Genomic DNA, 18,598 nt, shown 5'->3' on the forward strand with positions numbered 1-18,598 from the left:
GCAGGTTGTACAGCCAGCAGGCTGAGAGCAGGAGAGCAGGCTTGTACAGCCAGCAGGCTGAGAGCAGGTTGTACAGCCAGCAGGCTGAGAGCAGCAGGCAGGCTGTACAGCCAGCAGCCAGCAGGATGAGAGCTCAGCCAGAGCAGGCTGAGAGCAGGTTGTACAGCCAGCAGGCTGAGAGAGGTTGTTCAGCCAGCAGGCTGAGAGCAGGTTCAGCCAGCAGGCTGAGAGCAGGTTGTACAGCCAGCAGGCTGAGAGCAGGTTGTACAGCCAGCAGGCTGAGAGCAGCAGCCAGCAGGCTGAGAGCAGGTGTACAGCCAGCAGGCTGAGAGCAGGTTGTTCAGCCAGCAGGCTGAGAGCAGGTTGTACAGCCAGCAGGCTGAGAGCAGGTTGTACAGCCAGCAGGCTGAGAGCAGGTGTTCAGCCAGCAGGCTGGAGAGCAGGTTGTTCAGCCAGCAGGCTGAGAGCAGGTGTGCAGCCAGCAGGCTGTACAGCCAGCAGGCTGAGAGCAGGTACAGCCAGCAGGCTGGAGAGCAGGTTCAGCCAGCAGGCTGAGAGCAGGTTGTTCAGCCAGCAGGCTGAGAGCAGGGTTGTACAGCCAGCAGGCTGAGAGCTTGTACAGCCAGCAGGCTGAGAGCAGGTTGTTCAGCCAGCAGGCTGAGAGCAGGCTGTTCAGCCAGCAGGCTGAGAGCAGGTTGTTCAGCCAGCAGGCTGAGAGCAGGTTGTTCAGCCAGCAGGCTGAGAGCAGGTTGTTCAGCCAGCAGGCTGAGAGCAGGTTGTACAGCCAGCAGGCTGAGAGCAGGTTGTTCAGCCAGCAGGCTGAGAGCAGGTTGTTCAGCCAGCAGGTGAGAGCAGCCAGCAGGCTGAGAGCAGGTTGTTCAGCCAGCAGGCTGAGAGCAGGTTGTACAGCCAGCAGGCTGAGAGCAGCCAGCAGGCTGAGAGCAGGTTGTTCAGCCAGCAGGCTGAGAGCAGGTTGTACAGCCAGCAGGCTGAGAGCAGGTTGTTCAGCCAGCAGGCTGAGAGCAGGTTGTTCAGCCAGCAGGCTGAGAGCAGGTTGTACAGCCAGCAGGCTGAGAGCAGGTTGTACAGCCAGCAGGCTGAGAGCAGGTTGTACAGCCAGCAGGCTGAGAGCAGGTTGTACAGCCAGCAGGCTGAGAGCAGGTTGTTCAGCCAGCAGGCTGAGAGCAGGCTGAGAGCAGGTTGTACAGCCAGCAGGCTGAGAGCAGGTTGTTCAGCCAGCAGGCTGAGAGCAGGTTGTACAGAGCAGGTGGAGAGCAGGTTACAGCCAGCAGGCTGAGAGCAGGTTGTACAGCCAGCAGGCTGAGAGCAGGTTGTTCAGCCAGCAGGCTGAGAGCAGGTTGTTCAGCCAGCAGGCTGAGAGCAGGTGTACAGCCAGCAGGCTGGAGAGCAGGTTGTACAGCCAGCAGGCTGAGAGCAGGTTGTCAGCCAGCCAGCAGGCTGAGAGCAGGTTGTTCAGCCAGCAGGCTGAGAGAGAGCAGGCTGTACAGCCAGCAGGCTGAGAGCAGGTTGTTCAGCCAGCAGGCTGAGAGCAGGTTGTACAGCCAGCAGGCTGAGAGCAGGTTGTTCAGCCAGCAGGCTGAGAGCAGGTTGTTCAGCCAGCAGGCTGAGAGCAGGTTGTTCAGCCAGCAGGCTGAGAGCAGGTTGTACAGCCAGCAGGCTGAGAGCAGGTTGTACAGCCAGCAGGCTGAGAGCAGGTTGTACAGCCAGCAGGCTGAGAGCAGGTTGTACAGCCAGCAGGCTGAGAGCAGGTTGTTCAGCCAGCAGGCTGAGAGCAGGTTGTTCAGCCAGCAGGCTGAGAGCAGGTTGTTCAGCCAGCAGGCTGAGAGCAGGGCAGCCAGCAGGCTGAGAGCAGGTTGTACAGCCAGCAGGCTGAGAGCAGGTTGTTCAGCCAGCAGGCTGAGAGCAGCAGCCAGCAGGCTGAGAGCAGGTTGTTCAGCCAGCAGGCTGAGAGCAGGTTGTACAGCCAGCAGGCTGAGAGCAGGTTGTTCAGCCAGCAGGCTGAGAGCAGGTTGTTCAGCCAGCACAGCCAGCAGGCTGAGAGCAGGTTGTACAGCCAGCAGGCTGAGAGCAGGCTGTACAGCCAGCAGGCTGAGAGCAGGTTGTACAGCCAGCAGGCTGGAGAGCAGGTTGTACAGCCAGCAGGCTGAGAGCAGGTTGTACAGCCAGCAGGCTGAGAGCAGGTTGTTCAGCCAGCAGGCTGAGAGCAGGTTGTACAGCCAGCAGGCTGAGAGCAGGTTGTTCAGCCAGCAGGCTGAGAGCAGCAGGCTGAGAGCAGGTTGTACAGCCAGCAGGCTGAGAGCAGGTTGTGAGAGCAGCCAGCAGGCTGAGAGCAGGTTGTACAGCCAGCAGGCTGAGGCAGGTTGTTCAGCCAGCAGGCTGAGAGCAGGTTGTACAGCCAGCAGGCTGAGAGCAGGTTGTTCAGCCAGCAGGCTGAGAGCAGGTTGTGTTCAGCCAGCAGGCTGAGAGCAGGCTGTTCAGCCAGCAGGCTGAGAGCAGGTTGTACAGCCAGCAGGCTGAGAGCAGGTTGTTCAGCCAGCAGGCTGAGAGCAGGTTGTACAGCCAGCAGGCTGAGAGCAGGTTGTACAGCCAGCAGGCTGAGAGCAGGTTGTACAGCCAGCAGGCTGAGAGCAGGTTGTACAGCCAGCAGGCTGGAGAGTTCAGCCAGCAGGCTGAGAGAGTTCAGCCAGCAGGCAGGTTGTACAGCCAGCAGGCTGAGAGCTGAGCCAGCAGGCTTGTTCAGCCAGCAGGCTGAGAGCAGGTTGTTCAGCCAGCAGGCTGAGAGCAGGTTGTACAGCCAGCAGGCTGAGAGCAGGTTGTTCAGCCAGCAGGCTGAGAGCAGGTTGTACAGCCAGCAGGCTGAGAGCAGGTTGTTCAGCCAGCAGGCTGAGAGCAGGTTGTTCAGCCAGCTGAGAGCTCAGCCAGCAGGCTGAGAGCAGGTTGTACAGCCAGCAGGCTGAGAGCAGGTTGTACAGCCAGCAGGCTGAGAGCAGGTTGTACAGCCAGCAGGCTGAGAGCAGGTTGTACAGCCAGCAGGCTGAGAGCAGGTTGTACAGCCAGCAGGCTGAGAGCAGGTTGTTCAGCCAACAGGCTGAGAGCAGGTTGTACAGCCGTTTCGTGACGCCAGGGAAACCTTCACAGCTGGGTCCTTCACAGTGTTTCTGCCTGCTGGCTGAGAGAGCACGACAGATCCCTCCACACCGGTCTTGTACTCTGCAGGGGGATCTAGGACTACATACGTTCGTCTGCCTGGCTGGGCGGAGGACAGTGTTGTCCCTTCCCATCTCCAGTGATCGCGCCCTCCTCCTCCAGGCCGGCTTTTTGGTTTCACAGAGATAAGATAGCTACTTAGCTACTAGCTTCCCGTAAAGACAAGATGTAAATCAGTAATATCTCATGTTATCAACTTCATGTGATGTCAACAACACAACCATTTCTGTCAAGACTTAAAATTTAAAATGCCTTGATATATATATACACACACACCAGTGAGTGAACACATTTTTATTACTTCACACAAATAAAAACAAATAGAATTGTGTTACAGGGGGGCATACTCCATTTCCCTTTCCTCCATCCTTACCAACACTCAGTTCATTTCCCTATCCCGCCCCTCCAACCTTACCAACACTCAGTTCATTTCCCTTCCTCCATCCTTACCAACACTCAGTTCATTTCCCTTTCCCCGCCCTCCAACCTTACCAACACTCAGTTCATTTCCCTTTCCTCCATCCTTACCAACACTCAGTTCATTTCCTTTCCTCCATCCTTACCAACACTCAGTTCATTTCCCTTTCCCACCCCTCCATCCTTACCAACACTCAGTTCATTTCCCTTTCCCGCCCCTCCAACCTTACCAACACTCAGTTCATTTCCCTTCCCCGGTCCTCCATCCTTACCAACACTCAGTTCATTTCCCTTTCCCGCCCCTCCAACCTTACCAACACTCAGTTCATTTCCCTTTCCCGCCCCTCCAACCTTACCAACACTCAGTTCATTTCCCTTTCCCGCCCCTCCAACCTTACCAACACTCAGTTCATTTCCCTTTCCCTTTCCTCCATCCTTACCAACACTCAGTTCATTTCCCTTTCCTCCATCCTTACCAACACTCAGTTCATTTCCCTTTCCCGCCCCTCCAACCTTACCAACACTCAGTTCATTTCCCTTTCCTCCATCCTTACCAACACTCAGTTCAGGTTTTCCCGCCCCTCCAACCTTACCAACACTCAGTTCATTTCCTTTCCTCCATCCTTACCAACACTCAGTTCATTTCCCTTTCCCGCCCTCCAACCTTACCAACACTCAGTTCATTTCCCTTTCCCGCCCCTCCAACCTTACCAACACTCAGTTCATTTCCCTTTCCTCCATCCTTACCAACACTCAGTTCATTTCCTTTCCTCCATCCTTACCAACACTCAGTTCATTTCCCTTTCCCACCCCTCCATCCTTACCAACACTCAGTTCATTTCCCTTTCCCGCCCCTCCAACCTTACCAACACTCAGTTCATTTCCTTTCCCGGTCCTCCATCCTTACCAACACTCAGTTCATTTCCCTTTCCCGCCCCTCCAACCTTACCAACACTCAGTTCATTTCCTTTCCCGCCCATCCAACCTTACCAACACTCAGTTCATTTCCCTTTCCCGCCCTCCAACCTTACCAACACTCAGTTCATTTCCTTTCCCTTTCCTCCATCCTTACCAACACTCAGTTCATTTCCCTTTCCTCCATCCTTACCAACACTCAGTTCATTTCCCTTTCCTCCATCCTTACCAACACTCAGTTCATTTCCTTTCCTCCATCCTTACCAACACTCAGTTCATTTCCCTTTCCCGCCCCTCCAACCTTACCAACACTCAGTTCATTTCCCTTTCCCGCCCCTCCATCCTTACCAACACTCAGTCTTCATTTCCTTTCCTCCATCCTTACCAACACTCAGTTCATTTCCCTTTCCTCCATCCTTACCAACACTCAGTTCATTTCCCTTTCCCGCCCCTCCAACCTTACCAACACTCAGTTCATTTCCCTTTCCTCCATCCTTACCAACACTCAGTTCATTTCCTTTCCTTTCCTCCATCCTTACCAACACTCAGTTCATTTCCCTTTCCTCCATCCTTACCAACACCAGGTTCATTTCCCTTTCCTCCATCCTTACCAACACTCAGTTCATTTCCCTTTCCCGCCCTCCAACCTTACCAACACTCAGTTCATTTCCCTTTCCTCCATCCTTACCAACACTCAGTTCATTTCCCTTTCCTCCATCCTTACCAACACTCAGTTCATTTCCTTTCCCGCCCCTCCAACCTTACCAACACTCAGTTCATTTCCCTTTCCTCCATCCTTACCAACACTCAGTTCATTTCCCTTTCCTCCATCCTTACCAACACTCAGTTCATTTCCCTTTCCCGCCCCTCCAACCTTACCAACACTCAGTTCATTTCCTTTCCTCCATCCTTACCAACACTCAGTTCATTTCCCTTTCCTCCATCCTTACCAACACTCAGTTCATTTCCCTTTCTCCATCCTTACCAACACTCAGTTCATTTCCTTTCCTCCATCCTTACCAACACTCAGTTCATTTCCCTTTCCCGCCCCTCCAACCTTACCAACACTCAGTTCATTTCCCTTTCCTCCATCCTTACCAACACTCAGTTCATTTCCCTTTCCCGCCCCTCCAACCTTACCAACACTCAGTTCATTTCCCTTTCCCGCCCCTCCAACCTTACCAACACTCAGTTCATTTCCCTTTCCTCCATCCTTACCAACACTCAGTTCATTTCCCTTTCCTCCATCCTTACCAACACTCAGTTCATTTCCCTTTCCTCCATCCTTACCAACACTCAGTTCATTTCCCTTTCCTCCATCCTTACCAACACTCAGTTCATTTCCCTTTCCCGCCCTCCAACCTTACCAACACACTCAGTTCATTTCCCTTCCTCCATCCTTACCAACACTCAGTTCATTTTCCTTTCCCGCCCCTCCAACCTTACCAACACTCAGTTCATTTCCTTTCCCGCCCCTCCATCCTTACCAACACTCAGTTCATTTCCCTTTCCTCCATCCTTACCAACACTCAGTTCATTTCCCTTTCCAGCCCCTCCAACCTTACCAACACTCAGTTCATTTCCCTTTCCCGCCCCTCCATCCTTACCAACACTCAGTTCATTTCCTTTTCCTCCATCCTTACCAACACTCAGTTCATTTCCCTTTCCAGCCCCTCCAACCTTACCAACACTCAGTTCATTTCCCTTTCCCGCCCCTCCAACCTTACCAACACTCAGTTCATTTCCCTTTCCCGCCCCTCCAACCTTACCAACACTCAGTTCATTTCCCTTTCCCGCCCCTCCAACCTTACCAACACTCAGTTCATTTCCCTTTCCTCCATCCTTACCAACACTCAGTTCATTTCCCTTTCCCGCCCCTCCAACCTTACCAACACTCAGTTCATTTCCTTTCCTCCATCCTTACCAACACTCAGTTCATTTCCCTTTCCTCCATCCTTACCAACACTCAGTTCATTTCCTTTCCTCCATCCTTACCAACACTCAGTTCATTTCCTTTCCCGCCCCTCCATCCTTACCAACACTCAGTTCATTTCCCTTTCCTCCATCCTTACCAACACTCAGTTCATTTCCTTTCCCGCCCCCTCCAACCTTACCAACACTCAGTTCATTTCCTTTCCCCACCCCCTCCAACCTTACCAACACTCAGTTCATTTCCTTTCCTCCATCCTTACCAACACTCAGTTCATTTCCCTTTCCCGCCCCCCCTCCAACCTTACCAACACTCAGTTCATTTCCCTTTCCTCCATCCTTACCAACACTCAGTTCATTTCCTTTCCTCCATCCTTACCAACACTCAGTTCATTTCCCTTTCCCGCCCCTCCAACCTTACCAACACTCAGTTCATTTCCCTTTCCTCCATCCTTACCAACACTCAGTTCATTTCCCTTTCCTCCATCCTTACCAACACTCAGTTCATTTCCCTTTCCCGCCCCTCCAACCTTACCAACACTCAGTTCATTTCCCTTTCCCTTTCCTCCATCCTTACCAACACTCAGTTCATTTCCTTTCCTCCATCCTTACCAACACTCAGTTCATTTCCCTTTCCTCCATCCTTACCAACACTCAGTTCATTTCCCTTTCCCGCCCCTCCAACCTTACCAACACTCAGTTCATTTCCTTTCCCGCCCCTCCAACCTTACCAACACTCAGTTCATTTTCCTTTTCCTCCATCCTTACCAACACTCAGTTCATTTCCTTTCCTCCATCCTTACCAACACCAGTTCATTTCCCTTTCCTCCATCCTTACCAACACTCAGTTCATTTCCCTTTCCTCCATCCTTACCAACACTCAGTTCATTTCCCTTTCCCGCCCTCCATCCTTACCAACACTCAGTTCATTTCCTTTCCTCCATCCTTACCAACACTCAGTTCATTTCCTTTCCCGCCCCTCCATCCTTACCAACACTCAGTTCATTTCCTTTCCCGCCCCTCCATCCTTACCAACACTCAGTTCATTTCCTTCCTCCATCCTTACCAACACTCAGTTCATTTCCCTTTCCTCCATCCTTACCAACACTCAGTTCATTTCCTTTCCCGCCCCTCCAACCTTACCAACACTCAGTTCATTTCCTTTCCCGCCCCTCCAACCTTACCAACACTCAGTTCATTTCCCTTTCCTTTCCTCCATCCTTACCAACACTCAGTTCATTTCCCTTTCCTCCATCCTTACCAACACTCAGTTCATTTCCCTTTCCCGCCCCTCCATCCTTACCAACACTCAGTTCATTTCCCTTTCCCCCCCTCCAACCTTACCAACACTCAGTTCATTTCCCTTTCCTCCATCCTTACCAACACTCAGTTCATTTCCTTTCCTCCATCCTTACCAACACTCAGTTCATTTCCTTTCCCGCCCCTCCAACCTTACCAACACTCAGTTCATTTCCTTTCCTCCATCCTTACCAACACTCAGTTCATTTCCCTTTCCCGCCCCTCCAACCTTACCAACACTCAGTTCATTTCCTTTCCTCCATCCTTACCAACACTCAGTTCATTTCCCTTTCCTCCATCCTTACCAACACTCAGTTCATTTCCCTTTCCTCCATCCTTACCAACACTCAGTTCATTTCCTTTCCCGCCCCTCCATCCTTACCAACACTCAGTTCATTTCCCTTTCCTCCATCCTTACCAACACTCAGTTCATTTCCCTTCCCGCCCTCCAACCTTACCAACACTCAGTTCATTTCCCTTTCCTCCATCCTTACCAACACTCAGTTCATTTCCCTTTCCCGCCCCTCCAACCTTACCAACACTCAGTTCATTTCCCTTTCCTCCATCCTTACCAACACTCAGTTCATTTCCCTTTCCCGCCCCTCCAACCTTACCAACACTCAGTTCATTTCCCTTTCCTCCATCCTTACCAACACTCAGTTCATTTCCCTTTCCTCCATCCTTACCAACACTCAGTTCATTTCCTTTCCCTTTCCTCCATCCTTACCAACACTCAGTTCATTTCCTTTCCTCCATCCTTACCAACACTCAGTTCATTTCCTTTCCTCCATCCTTACCAACACTCAGTTCATTTCCTTTCCCACCCCTCCAACCTTACCAACACTCAGTTCATTTCCCTTTCCCGCCCCTCCAACCTTACCAACACTCAGTTCATTTCCCTTTCCTCCATCCTTACCAACACTCAGTTCATTTCCCTTTCCTCCATCCTTACCAACACTCAGTTCATTTCCCTTTCCTCCATCCTTACCAACACTCAGTTCATTTCCCTTTCCTCCATCCTTACCAACACTCAGTTCATTTCCCTTTCCCGCCCCTCCAACCTTACCAACACTCAGTTCATTTCCCCTTTCCTCCATCCTTACCAACACTCAGTTCATTTCCCTTTCCCGCCCCTCCATCCTTACCAACACTCAGTTCATTTCCCTTTCCTCCATCCTTACCAACACTCAGTTCATTTCCTTTCCCGCCCCTCCATCCTTACCAACACTCAGTTCATTTCCCTTTCCCGCCCCTCCATCCTTACCAACACTCAGTTCATTTCCCTTTCCTCCATCCTTACCTACACTCAGTTCATTTCCCTTTCCTCCATCCTTACCAACACTCAGTTCATTTCCCTTTCCCGCCCCTCCAACCTTACCAACACTCAGTTCATTTCCCTTTCCCGCCCCTCCAACCTTACCAACACTCAGTTCATTTCCCTTTCCCTTTCCTCCATCCTTACCAACACTCAGTTCATTTCCCTTTCCTCCATCCTTACCAACACTCAGTTCATTTCCCTTTCCCGCCCCTCCATCCTTACCAACACTCAGTTCATTTCCCTTTCCCGCCCCTCCAACCTTACCAACACTCAGTTCATTTCCCTTTCCTCCATCCTTACCAACACTCAGTTCATTTCCCTTTCCTCCATCCTTACCAACACTCAGTTCATTTCCCTTTCCTCCATCCTTACCAACACTCAGTTCATTTCCCTTTCCTCCATCCTTACCAACACTCAGTTCATTTCCCTTTCCCGCCCCTCCAACCTTACCAACACTCAGTTCATTTCCCTTTCCCGCCCCTCCATCCTTACCAACACTCAGTTCATTTCCTTTCCTCCATCCTTACCAACACTCAGTTCATTTCCCTTTCCTCCATCCTTACCAACACTCAGTTCATTTCCCTTTCCTCCATCCTTACCAACACTCAGTTCATTTCCCTTTCCCGCCCCTCCATCCTTACCAACACTCAGTTCATTTCCCTTTCCCACCCCTCCAACCTTACCAACACTCAGTTCATTTCCTTTCCTCCATCCTTACCAACACTCAGTTCATTTCCCTTTCCCGCCCTCCAACCTTACCAACACTCAGTTCATTTCCCTTTCCCGCCCCTCCATCCTTACCAACACTCAGTTCATTTCCCTTTCCCGCCCCTCCAACCTTACCAACACTCAGTTCATTTCCCTTTCCTCCATCCTTACCAACACTCAGTTCATTTCCCTTTCCTCCATCCTTACCAACACTCCGTTCATTTCCCTTTCCTCCATCCTTACCAACACTCAGTTCATTTCCCTTTCCTCCATCCTTACCAACACTCAGTTCATTTCCCTTTCCCGCCCCTCCAACCTTACCAACACTCAGTTCATTTCCCTTTCCCGCCCCTCCAACCTTACCAACACTCAGTTCATTTCCCTTTCCTCCATCCTTACCAACACTCAGTTCATTTCCCTTTCCTCCATCCTTACCAACACTCAGTTCATTTCCCTTTCCTCCATCCTTACCAACACTCAGTTCATTTCCCTTTCCCGCCCCTCCAACCTTACCAACACTCAGTTCATTTCCCTTTCCTCCATCCTTACCAACACTCAGTTCATTTCCCTTTCCCGCCCCTCCATCCTTACCAACACTCAGTTCATTTCCCTTTCCCGTCCCTCCAACCTTACCAACACTCAGTTCATTTCCCTTTCCCGCCCCTCCAACCTTACCAACACTCAGTTCATTTCCCTTTCCCGCCCCTCCAACCTTACCAACACTCAGTTCATTTCCCTTTCCCGCCCCTCCAACCTTACCAACACTCAGTTCATTTCCCTTTCCCGCCCCTCCATCCTTACCAACACTCAGTTTATTTCCCTTTCCCTTTCCTCCATCCTTACCAACACTCAGTTCATTTCCCTTTCCCGCCCCTCCATCCTTACCAACACTCAGTTCATTTCCCTTTCCCACCCTCCAACCTTACCAACACTCAGTTCATTTCCCTTTCCCGCCCCTCCAACCTTACCAACACTCAGTTCATTTCCCTTTCCCGCCCCTCCAACCTTACCAACACTCAGTTCATTTCCCTTTCCTCCAACCTTACCAACACTCAGTTCATTTCCCTTTCCCTTTCCTCCATCCTTACCAACACTCAGTTCATTTCCCTTTCCCGCCCCTCCAACCTTACCAACACTCAGTTCATTTCCCTTTCCTCCATCCTTACCAACACTCAGTTCATTTCCCTTTCCCCCCCTCCATCCTTACCAACACTCAGTTCATTTCCCTTTCCCGCCCCTCCAACCTTACCAACACTCAGTTCATTTCCCTTTCCTCCATCCTTACCAACACTCAGTTCATTTCTTACCAACACCAGTTTTCCCACCCCTCCAACCTTACCAACACTCAGTTCATTTCCCTTTCCCGCCCCTCCAACCTTACCAACACTCAGTTCATTTCCCTTTCCTCCATCCTTACCAACACTCAGTTCATTTCCCTTTCCTCCAACCTTACCAACACTCAGTTCATTTCCCTTTGGAATGTTGAGCGGGTTATTCAATAGTTCTGTTTTGACTCTGACAGGAGAAACAAAAAAAATGGAGAAAAATGACATTTCTCACCAGATTATGTATTGACTAATAGCAGTTATAATTTAATGCATTGAAAGACTAATTAAATTTGTACATATTTTAGATTTAAGAGATGCATCTCAGAACAACAAACTCCTTTTATTCGTAACAGAAGTAAACCTCATTCTTACTTTCTTTACAAAATATGCAGTATGTACAAGGACATTTACAAGCAACAATTAAAATAAAAAAAGGCCAACTGAAATAGTAGCTATTCAGGGCAAAATGCCTGTTAGAAAGCAGATTAAAAACCATAAAAACTCCAACTATGAAATGTGATGTCAGATTTGAGACAGAAGTCGTTCTTTAAGCAGAACCTGCAGGCGGACGAGATCCTTATTGCTTTTTGAAATGTCTCAGCGGTAGATTCTAAAGCATTTGAAACCAAAAGCTTTCATGTACCCTGAGGAACAAAAACAAGTAGAATTTTGGATGCAAGAAATTGATTTAGCTAATAATGGCTGATACAACAAAAAAAACATGATTTTGGGTGTCTTTCTTGTCAAAAGATAATATTTTGAGTGTAAATTAACAAAGGTCTCTGTCCTGTAACTGGGTTTAAACAATGAACCATGTTCATGCAGGTCATTTTGACACACAGCTGTTTGATTCAAGCTGGGCTGAATGACTGGCAGAGACAGGGAGAGAGCTGAATGACTGGTAGAGACAGGGAGAGAGCTGAATGACTGACAGAGACAGGGAGAGAGCTGAATGACTGACAGAGACAGGGAGAGAGCTGAATGACTGGTAGAGACAGGGAGAGAGCTGAATGACCGACAGAGACAGGGAGAGAGCTGAATGACTGACAGAGACAGGGAGAGAGCTGAATGACTGGCAGAGACAGGGAGAGAGCTGAATGACTGACAGAGACAGGGAGAGAGCTGAATGACCGACAAAGACAGGGAGAGAGCTGAATGACTGAAAGACAGGGAGAGAGCTGAATGACTGGCAGAGACAGGGAGAGAGCTGAATGACTGAAAGAGACAGGGAGAGAGCTGAATGACTGACAGAGACAGGGAGAGAGCTGAATGACAGGGAGAGACAGGGAGAGAGCTGAATTACTGACAGAGACAGGGAGAGAGCTAAATAACAGGGAGAGACAGGGAGAGAGCTGAATTACTGACAGAGACAGGGAGAGAGCTGAATGACTGACAGAGACAGGGAGAGAGCTGAATGACTGGTAGAGACAGGGAGAGAGCTGAATGACAGGGAGAGACAGGGAGAGAGCTGAATTACTGACAGAGACAGGGAGAGAGCTGAATGACTGGTAGAGACAGGGAGAGAGCTGAATGACAGGGAGAGACAGGGAGAGAGCTGAATGACTGGCAGAGACAGGGAGAGAGCTGAATGACTGACAGAGACAGGGAGAGAGCTGAATGACTGACAGAGACAGGGAGAGAGCTGAATGACTGACAGAGACAGGGAGACAGCTGAATGACTGGCAGAGACAGGGAGAGAGCTGAATGACTGACAGAGACAGGGAGAGAGCTGAATGACTGGCAGAGACAGGGAGAGAGCTGAATGACTGACAGAGACAGGGAGAGAGCTGAATTACTGGCAGAGACAGGGAGAGAGCTGAATGACTGACAGAGACAGGGAGAGAGCTGAATGACTGGTAGAGACAGGGAGAGACAGGGAGAGAGCTGAAAGACAGGGAGAGAGCTGAATGACTGTCAGAGACAGGGAGAGACAGGGAGAGAGCTGAATGACTGACAGAGACAGGGAGAGAGCTGAATGACTGACAGAGACAGGGAGAGAGCTGAATGACTGACAGAGACAGGGAGAGAGCTGAATAACAGGGAGAGACAGGGAGAGAGCTGAATGACTGAAAGAGACGGAGAGAGCTGAATGACTGACAGAGACAGGGAGAGAGCTGAATGACTGGCAGAGACAGGGAGAGGGCTGAATGACTGGTAGAGACAGGGAGAGAGCTGAATGACTGACAGGGAGAGAGCTGAATGACTGACAGAGACAGGGAGAGAGCTGAATGACAGGGAGAGACAGGGAGAGAGCTGAATTACTGACAGAGACAGGGAGAGAGCTGAATGACTGACAGAGACAGGGAGAGAGCTGAATGACTGACAGAGACAGGGAGAGAGCTGAATGACTGACAGAGACAGGGAGAGAGCTGAATGACTGACAGAGACAGGGAGAGAGCTGAATGACTGACAGAGACAGGGAGAGAGCTGAATGACTGGTAGAGACAGGGAGAGAGCTGAATGACTGACAGAGACAGGGAGAGAGCTGAATGACTGGTAGAGACAGGGAGAGAGCTGAATTACTGACAGAGACAGGGAGAGAGCTGAATGACTGACAGAGACAGGGAGAGAGCTGAATTACTGACAGAGACAGGGAGAGAGCTGAATAACAGGGAGAGACAGGGAGAGAGCTGAATTACTGACAGAGACAGGGAGAGAGCTGAATGACTGACAGAGACAGGAAGAGAGCTGAATGACTGAAAGAGACAGGGAGAGAGCTGAATGACTGGCAGAGACAGGGAGAGAGCTGAATGACTGGTAGAGACAGGGAGAGAGCTGAATGACAGGGAGAGACAGGGAGAGAGCTGAATGACTGGCAGAGACAGGGAGAGAGCTGAATGACAGGGAGAGACAGGGAGAGAGCTGAATGACAGGGAGAGACAGGGAGAGAGCTGAATTACTGACAGAGACATGGAGAGAGCTGAATGACAGGGAGAGACAGGGAGAGAGCTGAATGACAGACAGGGAGAGAGCTGAATGACTGTCAGAGACAGGGAGAGACAGGGAGAGAGCTGAATGACTGACAGAGACAGGGAGAGAGCTGAATGACTGACAGAGACAGGGAGAGAGCTGAATGACTGACAGAGACAGGGAGAGAGCTGAATGACTGGTAGAGACAGGGAGAGACAGGGAGAGAGCTGAATGATAGGGAGAGACAGGGAGAGAGCTGAATGACAGGGAGATACAGGGACAGAGCTGAATGACTGGCAGAGACAGGGAGAGAGCTGAATGACTGGGAGAGAGCTGAATGACTGACAGAGACAGGGAGAGAGCTGAATGACTGGCAGAGACTGGGAGAGAGCTGAATTACTGACAGAGACAGGGAGAGACAAGGAGAGACAGGGAGAGAGCTGAATGACAGGGAGAGAGCTGAATGACTGGCAGAGACAGGGAGAGAGCTGAATGACCGACAAAGACAGGGAGAGAGCTAAATGACCGACAAAGACAGGGAGAGAGCTGAATGACTGGCAGAGACAGGGAGAGAGCTGAATGACTGACAGAGACAGGGAGAGACAAGGAGAGACAGGGAGAGAGCTGAATGACAGGGAGAGAGCTGAATGACTGGCAGAGACTGGGAGAGAGCTGAATTACTGACAGAGACAGGGAGAGACAAGGAGAGACAGGGAGAGAGCTGAATGACTGGCAGAGACAGGGAGAGAGCTGAATGACCGACAAAGACAGGGAGAGAGCTGAATGACTGGCAGAGACAGGGAGAGAGCTGAATGACCGACAAAGACAGGGAGAGAGCTGAATGACTGACAGAGACAGGGAGAGAGCTGAATGACTGACAGAGACAGGGAGAGAGCTGAATGACTGACAGAGACAGGGAGACAGCTGCATGACTGACAGAGACAGGGAGAGGGCTGAATGACAGAGACAGGGAGAGACAGGGAGAGAGCTGAATGACAGAGACAGGGAGAGGGCTGAATGACAGAGACAGGGAGAGAGCTGAATGACAGAGACAGGGAGAGAGTGCATCCCTGGCATTGACCAGAGCCCTGTGGAAATAGGACGATATTTGTGACCCACCCAGCGTGATTCTCTGTAGTGTTAAATATTCTCCAATATATTTACAGAAGAAACTAACTCCATCCAGTACTGCATTATGGAGGGATGTAGAGATCTTCCAGAACGTGTCCCAAATCACACCCTATTCCCTTTATAGGGCACTACTTTAGAGCAGGGCCCTATTCCCTATATAGTGCACTACTTTAGAGCAGGGCCCTATTCCCTATATAGTGCACTACTTTAGACCAGGGCCCTATTCCCTATATAGTGCACTACTTTAGACCAGGGCCCTATTCCCTATATAGTGCACTACTTTAGACCAGGGCCCTATTCTCTATATAGTGCACTACTTTAGAGCAGGGCCCTATTCCCTATATAGTGCACTACTTTAGACCAGGGCCCTATTCCCTATATAGTGCACTACTTTAGACCAGGACCCAATTCCCTATATAGTGCACTACTTTAGAGCAGGGCAGAGAGGGTCCATAGGGCCCTTGGGATCGGAGCCTACTATACTACTATACTTCATGGCTCAGTCCCCTATCTGGGCCACTCCACCCAGTGAACATCAGTTTCCTGTCTTCATCTGAGATGCCATCTTTACATTCCTTACATCACCGTGGTGATACAAACCACTGCACTCTCACTATATACAAAACATAGTATTCTGAGCCTTTAAAAAACTACATTTAAAACATTTCACTCTTTTTCTCATTCCTGACAGAGAAACTGTTTTAGCTTGATGTCTCGTGTGTGTGTGTGTGTGTGTGTGTGTGTGTGTGTGTTGTCTTCTCTTTATTTACACTATGCATGGAATCTGGTGAAACTGAAAGGTGATGGCTGGTTGGTGTGTGGGTATCTCTGTCTGTGTGTCTCTGTCTGTGTGTGTTTCTGTCTGTGTGTTTCTGTCTGTGTGGGTGTCTCTGTCTGTGTGTGTCTCTGTCTGTCTGTGTGTGTTTCTGTCTGTGTGTATCTCTGTCTGTGTGTCTCTGTCTGTGTGTGTCTCTGTCTGTCTGTGTCTCTGTCTGTGTGTATCTCTGTCTGTGTGTGTGTTTCTGTCTGTGTGTTTCTGTCTGTGTGTCTTTCTGTCTGTGTGTGTTTCTGTCTGTGTGTGTTTCTGTCTGTGTGTGTTTCTGTCTGTGTGTCTGTGTGTCTCTGTCTCTGTGTCTCTGTCTGTGTGTCTCTGTCTGTGTGTCTCTGTCTGTGTGTCTCTGTCTGTGTGTCTCTGTCTGTGTGTGTGTGTCTGTCTGTGTGTCTCTGTCTGTGTGTCTGTGTGTATCTCTGTCTGTGTGTCTCTGTCTGTGTGTGTCTCTGTCTGTCTGTGTCTCTGTCTGTCTGTGTCTCTGTCTGTGTGTGTGTTTCTGTCTGTGTGTTTCTGTCTGTGTGTGTTTCTGTCTGTGTGTGTTTCTGTCTGTGTGTCTCTGTCTGTGTGTCTCTGTCTGTGTGTCTCTGTCTGTGTGTCTCTGTCTGTGTGTCTCTGTCTGTCTGTGTGTGTCTCTGTCTGTCTGTGTGTCTCTGTCTGTCTGTGTGTTTCTGTCTGTGTGTCTCTGTCTGTGTGTCTCTGTCTGTGTGTCTCTGTCTGTGTGTTTCTGTCTGTGTGTCTCTGTCTGTGTGTCTCCGTCTGTGTGTCTCTGTCTGTGTGTCTCTGTGTGTGTTTCTGTCTGTGTGTGTTTCTGTCTGTGTGTGTTTCTGTCTGTGTGTCTCTGTCTGTCTGTGTGTGTTTCTGTCTGTGTGTGTTTCTGTCTGTGTGTGTTTCTGTCTGTGTGTGTTTCTGTCTGTGTGTGTTTCTGTCTGTGTGTGTTTCTGTCTTTGTGTATCTCTGTCTGTGTGTCAATCTGTGTTTCTCTGTCTGTCTGTGTGTCTCTGTCTGTCTGTGTGTGTTTCTGTCTGTGTGTCTCTGTCTGTGTGTCTCTGTCTGTGTGTCTCTGTCTGTGTGTCTCTGTCTGTGTGTCTCTGTCTGTCTGTGTGTGTCTCTGTCTGTCTGTGTGTCTCTGTCTGTCTGTGTGTTTCTGTCTGTGTGTCTCTGTCTGCGTGTCTCTGTCTGCGTGTCTCTGTCTGTGTGTTTCTGTCTGTGTGTCTCCGTCTGTGTGTCTCTGTCTGTGTGTCTCTGTGTGTGTTTCTGTCTGTGTGTGTTTCTGTCTGTGTGTGTTTCTGTCTGTGTGTCTCTGTCTGTCTGTGTGTGTTTCTGTCTGTGTGTGTTTCTGTCTGTGTGTGTTTCTGTCTGTGTGTGTTTCTGTCTGTGTGTGTTTCTGTCTGTGTGTGTTTCTGTCTTTGTGTATCTCTGTCTGTGTGTCAATCTGTGTTTCTCTGTCTGTCTGTGTGTCTCTGTCTGTCTGTGTGTGTGTCCGTCTGCGTGTCTCTGTCTGTGTGTGTGTCCGTCTGCGTGTCTCTGTCTGTCTGTGTGTCCGTCTGTGTGTCTCTGTCTGTCTGTCTCTGTCTGTCTGTCTGTCTCTGTCTGTCTCTGTCTGTCTGTCTCTGTCTGTCTCTGTCTGTCTGTCTGTCTGTCTGTCTGTCTGTCTGTCTGTCTGTCTGTGTGTGTGTCTGTCTGTGTGTCTCTGTCTGTCTGTGTGTCTCTGTCCGTCTGTGTGTGTGTTCTAGGAGTGGTGAGACATCCCATCTGTGTGTGTGTTCTAGGAGTGGTGAGACATCCCATCTGTGTGTGTGTTCTAGGAGTGGTGAGACATCCCATCTGTGTGTGTGTTCTAGGAGTGGTGAGACATCCCATCTGTGTGTGTGTTCTAGGAGTGGTGAGACATCCCATCTGTGTGTGTGTTCTAGGAGTGGTGAGACATCCCATCTGTGTGTGTGTTCTAGGAGTGGTGAGACATCCCATCTGTGTGTGTGTTCTAGGAGTGGTGAGACATCCCATTGACCAGGCTCCTTAGCTGTTTCACCACCGTCTCAATCAGCTTCTGTTTGTCTCGGTCATTCTTCCTGAACTGAGAAAATATGTTGTTCTTCTTACTGGTGTCCTTCATTCTGGAGGAGAGAGAGAGATGGAGGGAGAGCAAGGGAGATAGAGAGAGATGGAGGGGGGAAGAGGGGAAGATACATCAGGAGAAACATCAAACCACAGACTGTTGGATGGAGGAGCTGCAGGGTTTTGGCTTATTGCCCACTTAAAGAATAGAGACTTATTTTATTTGATAAATGACCCTTAACCCACATGGTGTAAATGACCCTTAACCCATATGGAGTAAATGACCCTTAACCCACACGGTGTAAATGACCCTTAACCCATATGGAGTAAATGACCCCTAACCCATATGGAGTAAATGACCATTAACCCACATGGTGTAAATGACCCTTAACCCATACGGTGTAAATGACCCTTAACCCATACGGTGTAAATGACCCTTAACCCATATGGTGTAAATGACCCTTAACCCATATGGTGTAAATGACCCTTAACCCATATGGAGTAAATGACCCCTAACCCATATGGAGT

General features: G+C 49.8%; 1 protein-coding gene across 6 annotated transcripts in view; it reads right to left on the bottom strand.

Annotated features, from left to right (window-relative positions):
• Window positions 1-17,679: 17,679 nt before the first annotated feature.
• The window catches only part of LOC135530874 (exocyst complex component 6-like), a 130,957-nt gene continuing 130,038 nt past the window's right edge, over window positions 17,680-18,598 (bottom strand). For 5 of the 6 annotated variants that reach the window (XM_064959046.1, XM_064959041.1, XM_064959043.1 and 2 more), the window contains one exon: window positions 17,965-18,129. In XM_064959046.1, coding sequence (XP_064815118.1) covers window positions 17,997-18,129 — 133 coding nt within the window. In that variant the 3' untranslated portion in view covers window positions 17,965-17,996. Of the gene's footprint in view, window positions 18,130-18,598 lie in introns of all 6 variants that reach the window. The other variant, XM_064959044.1, reaches the window with a different exon arrangement.

The sequence above is a fragment of the Oncorhynchus masou genome, unplaced genomic scaffold, assembly GCF_036934945.1.
Source record: "Oncorhynchus masou masou isolate Uvic2021 unplaced genomic scaffold, UVic_Omas_1.1 unplaced_scaffold_1447, whole genome shotgun sequence".
In the NCBI taxonomy this organism is placed as follows: domain Eukaryota; kingdom Metazoa; phylum Chordata; class Actinopteri; order Salmoniformes; family Salmonidae; genus Oncorhynchus; species Oncorhynchus masou.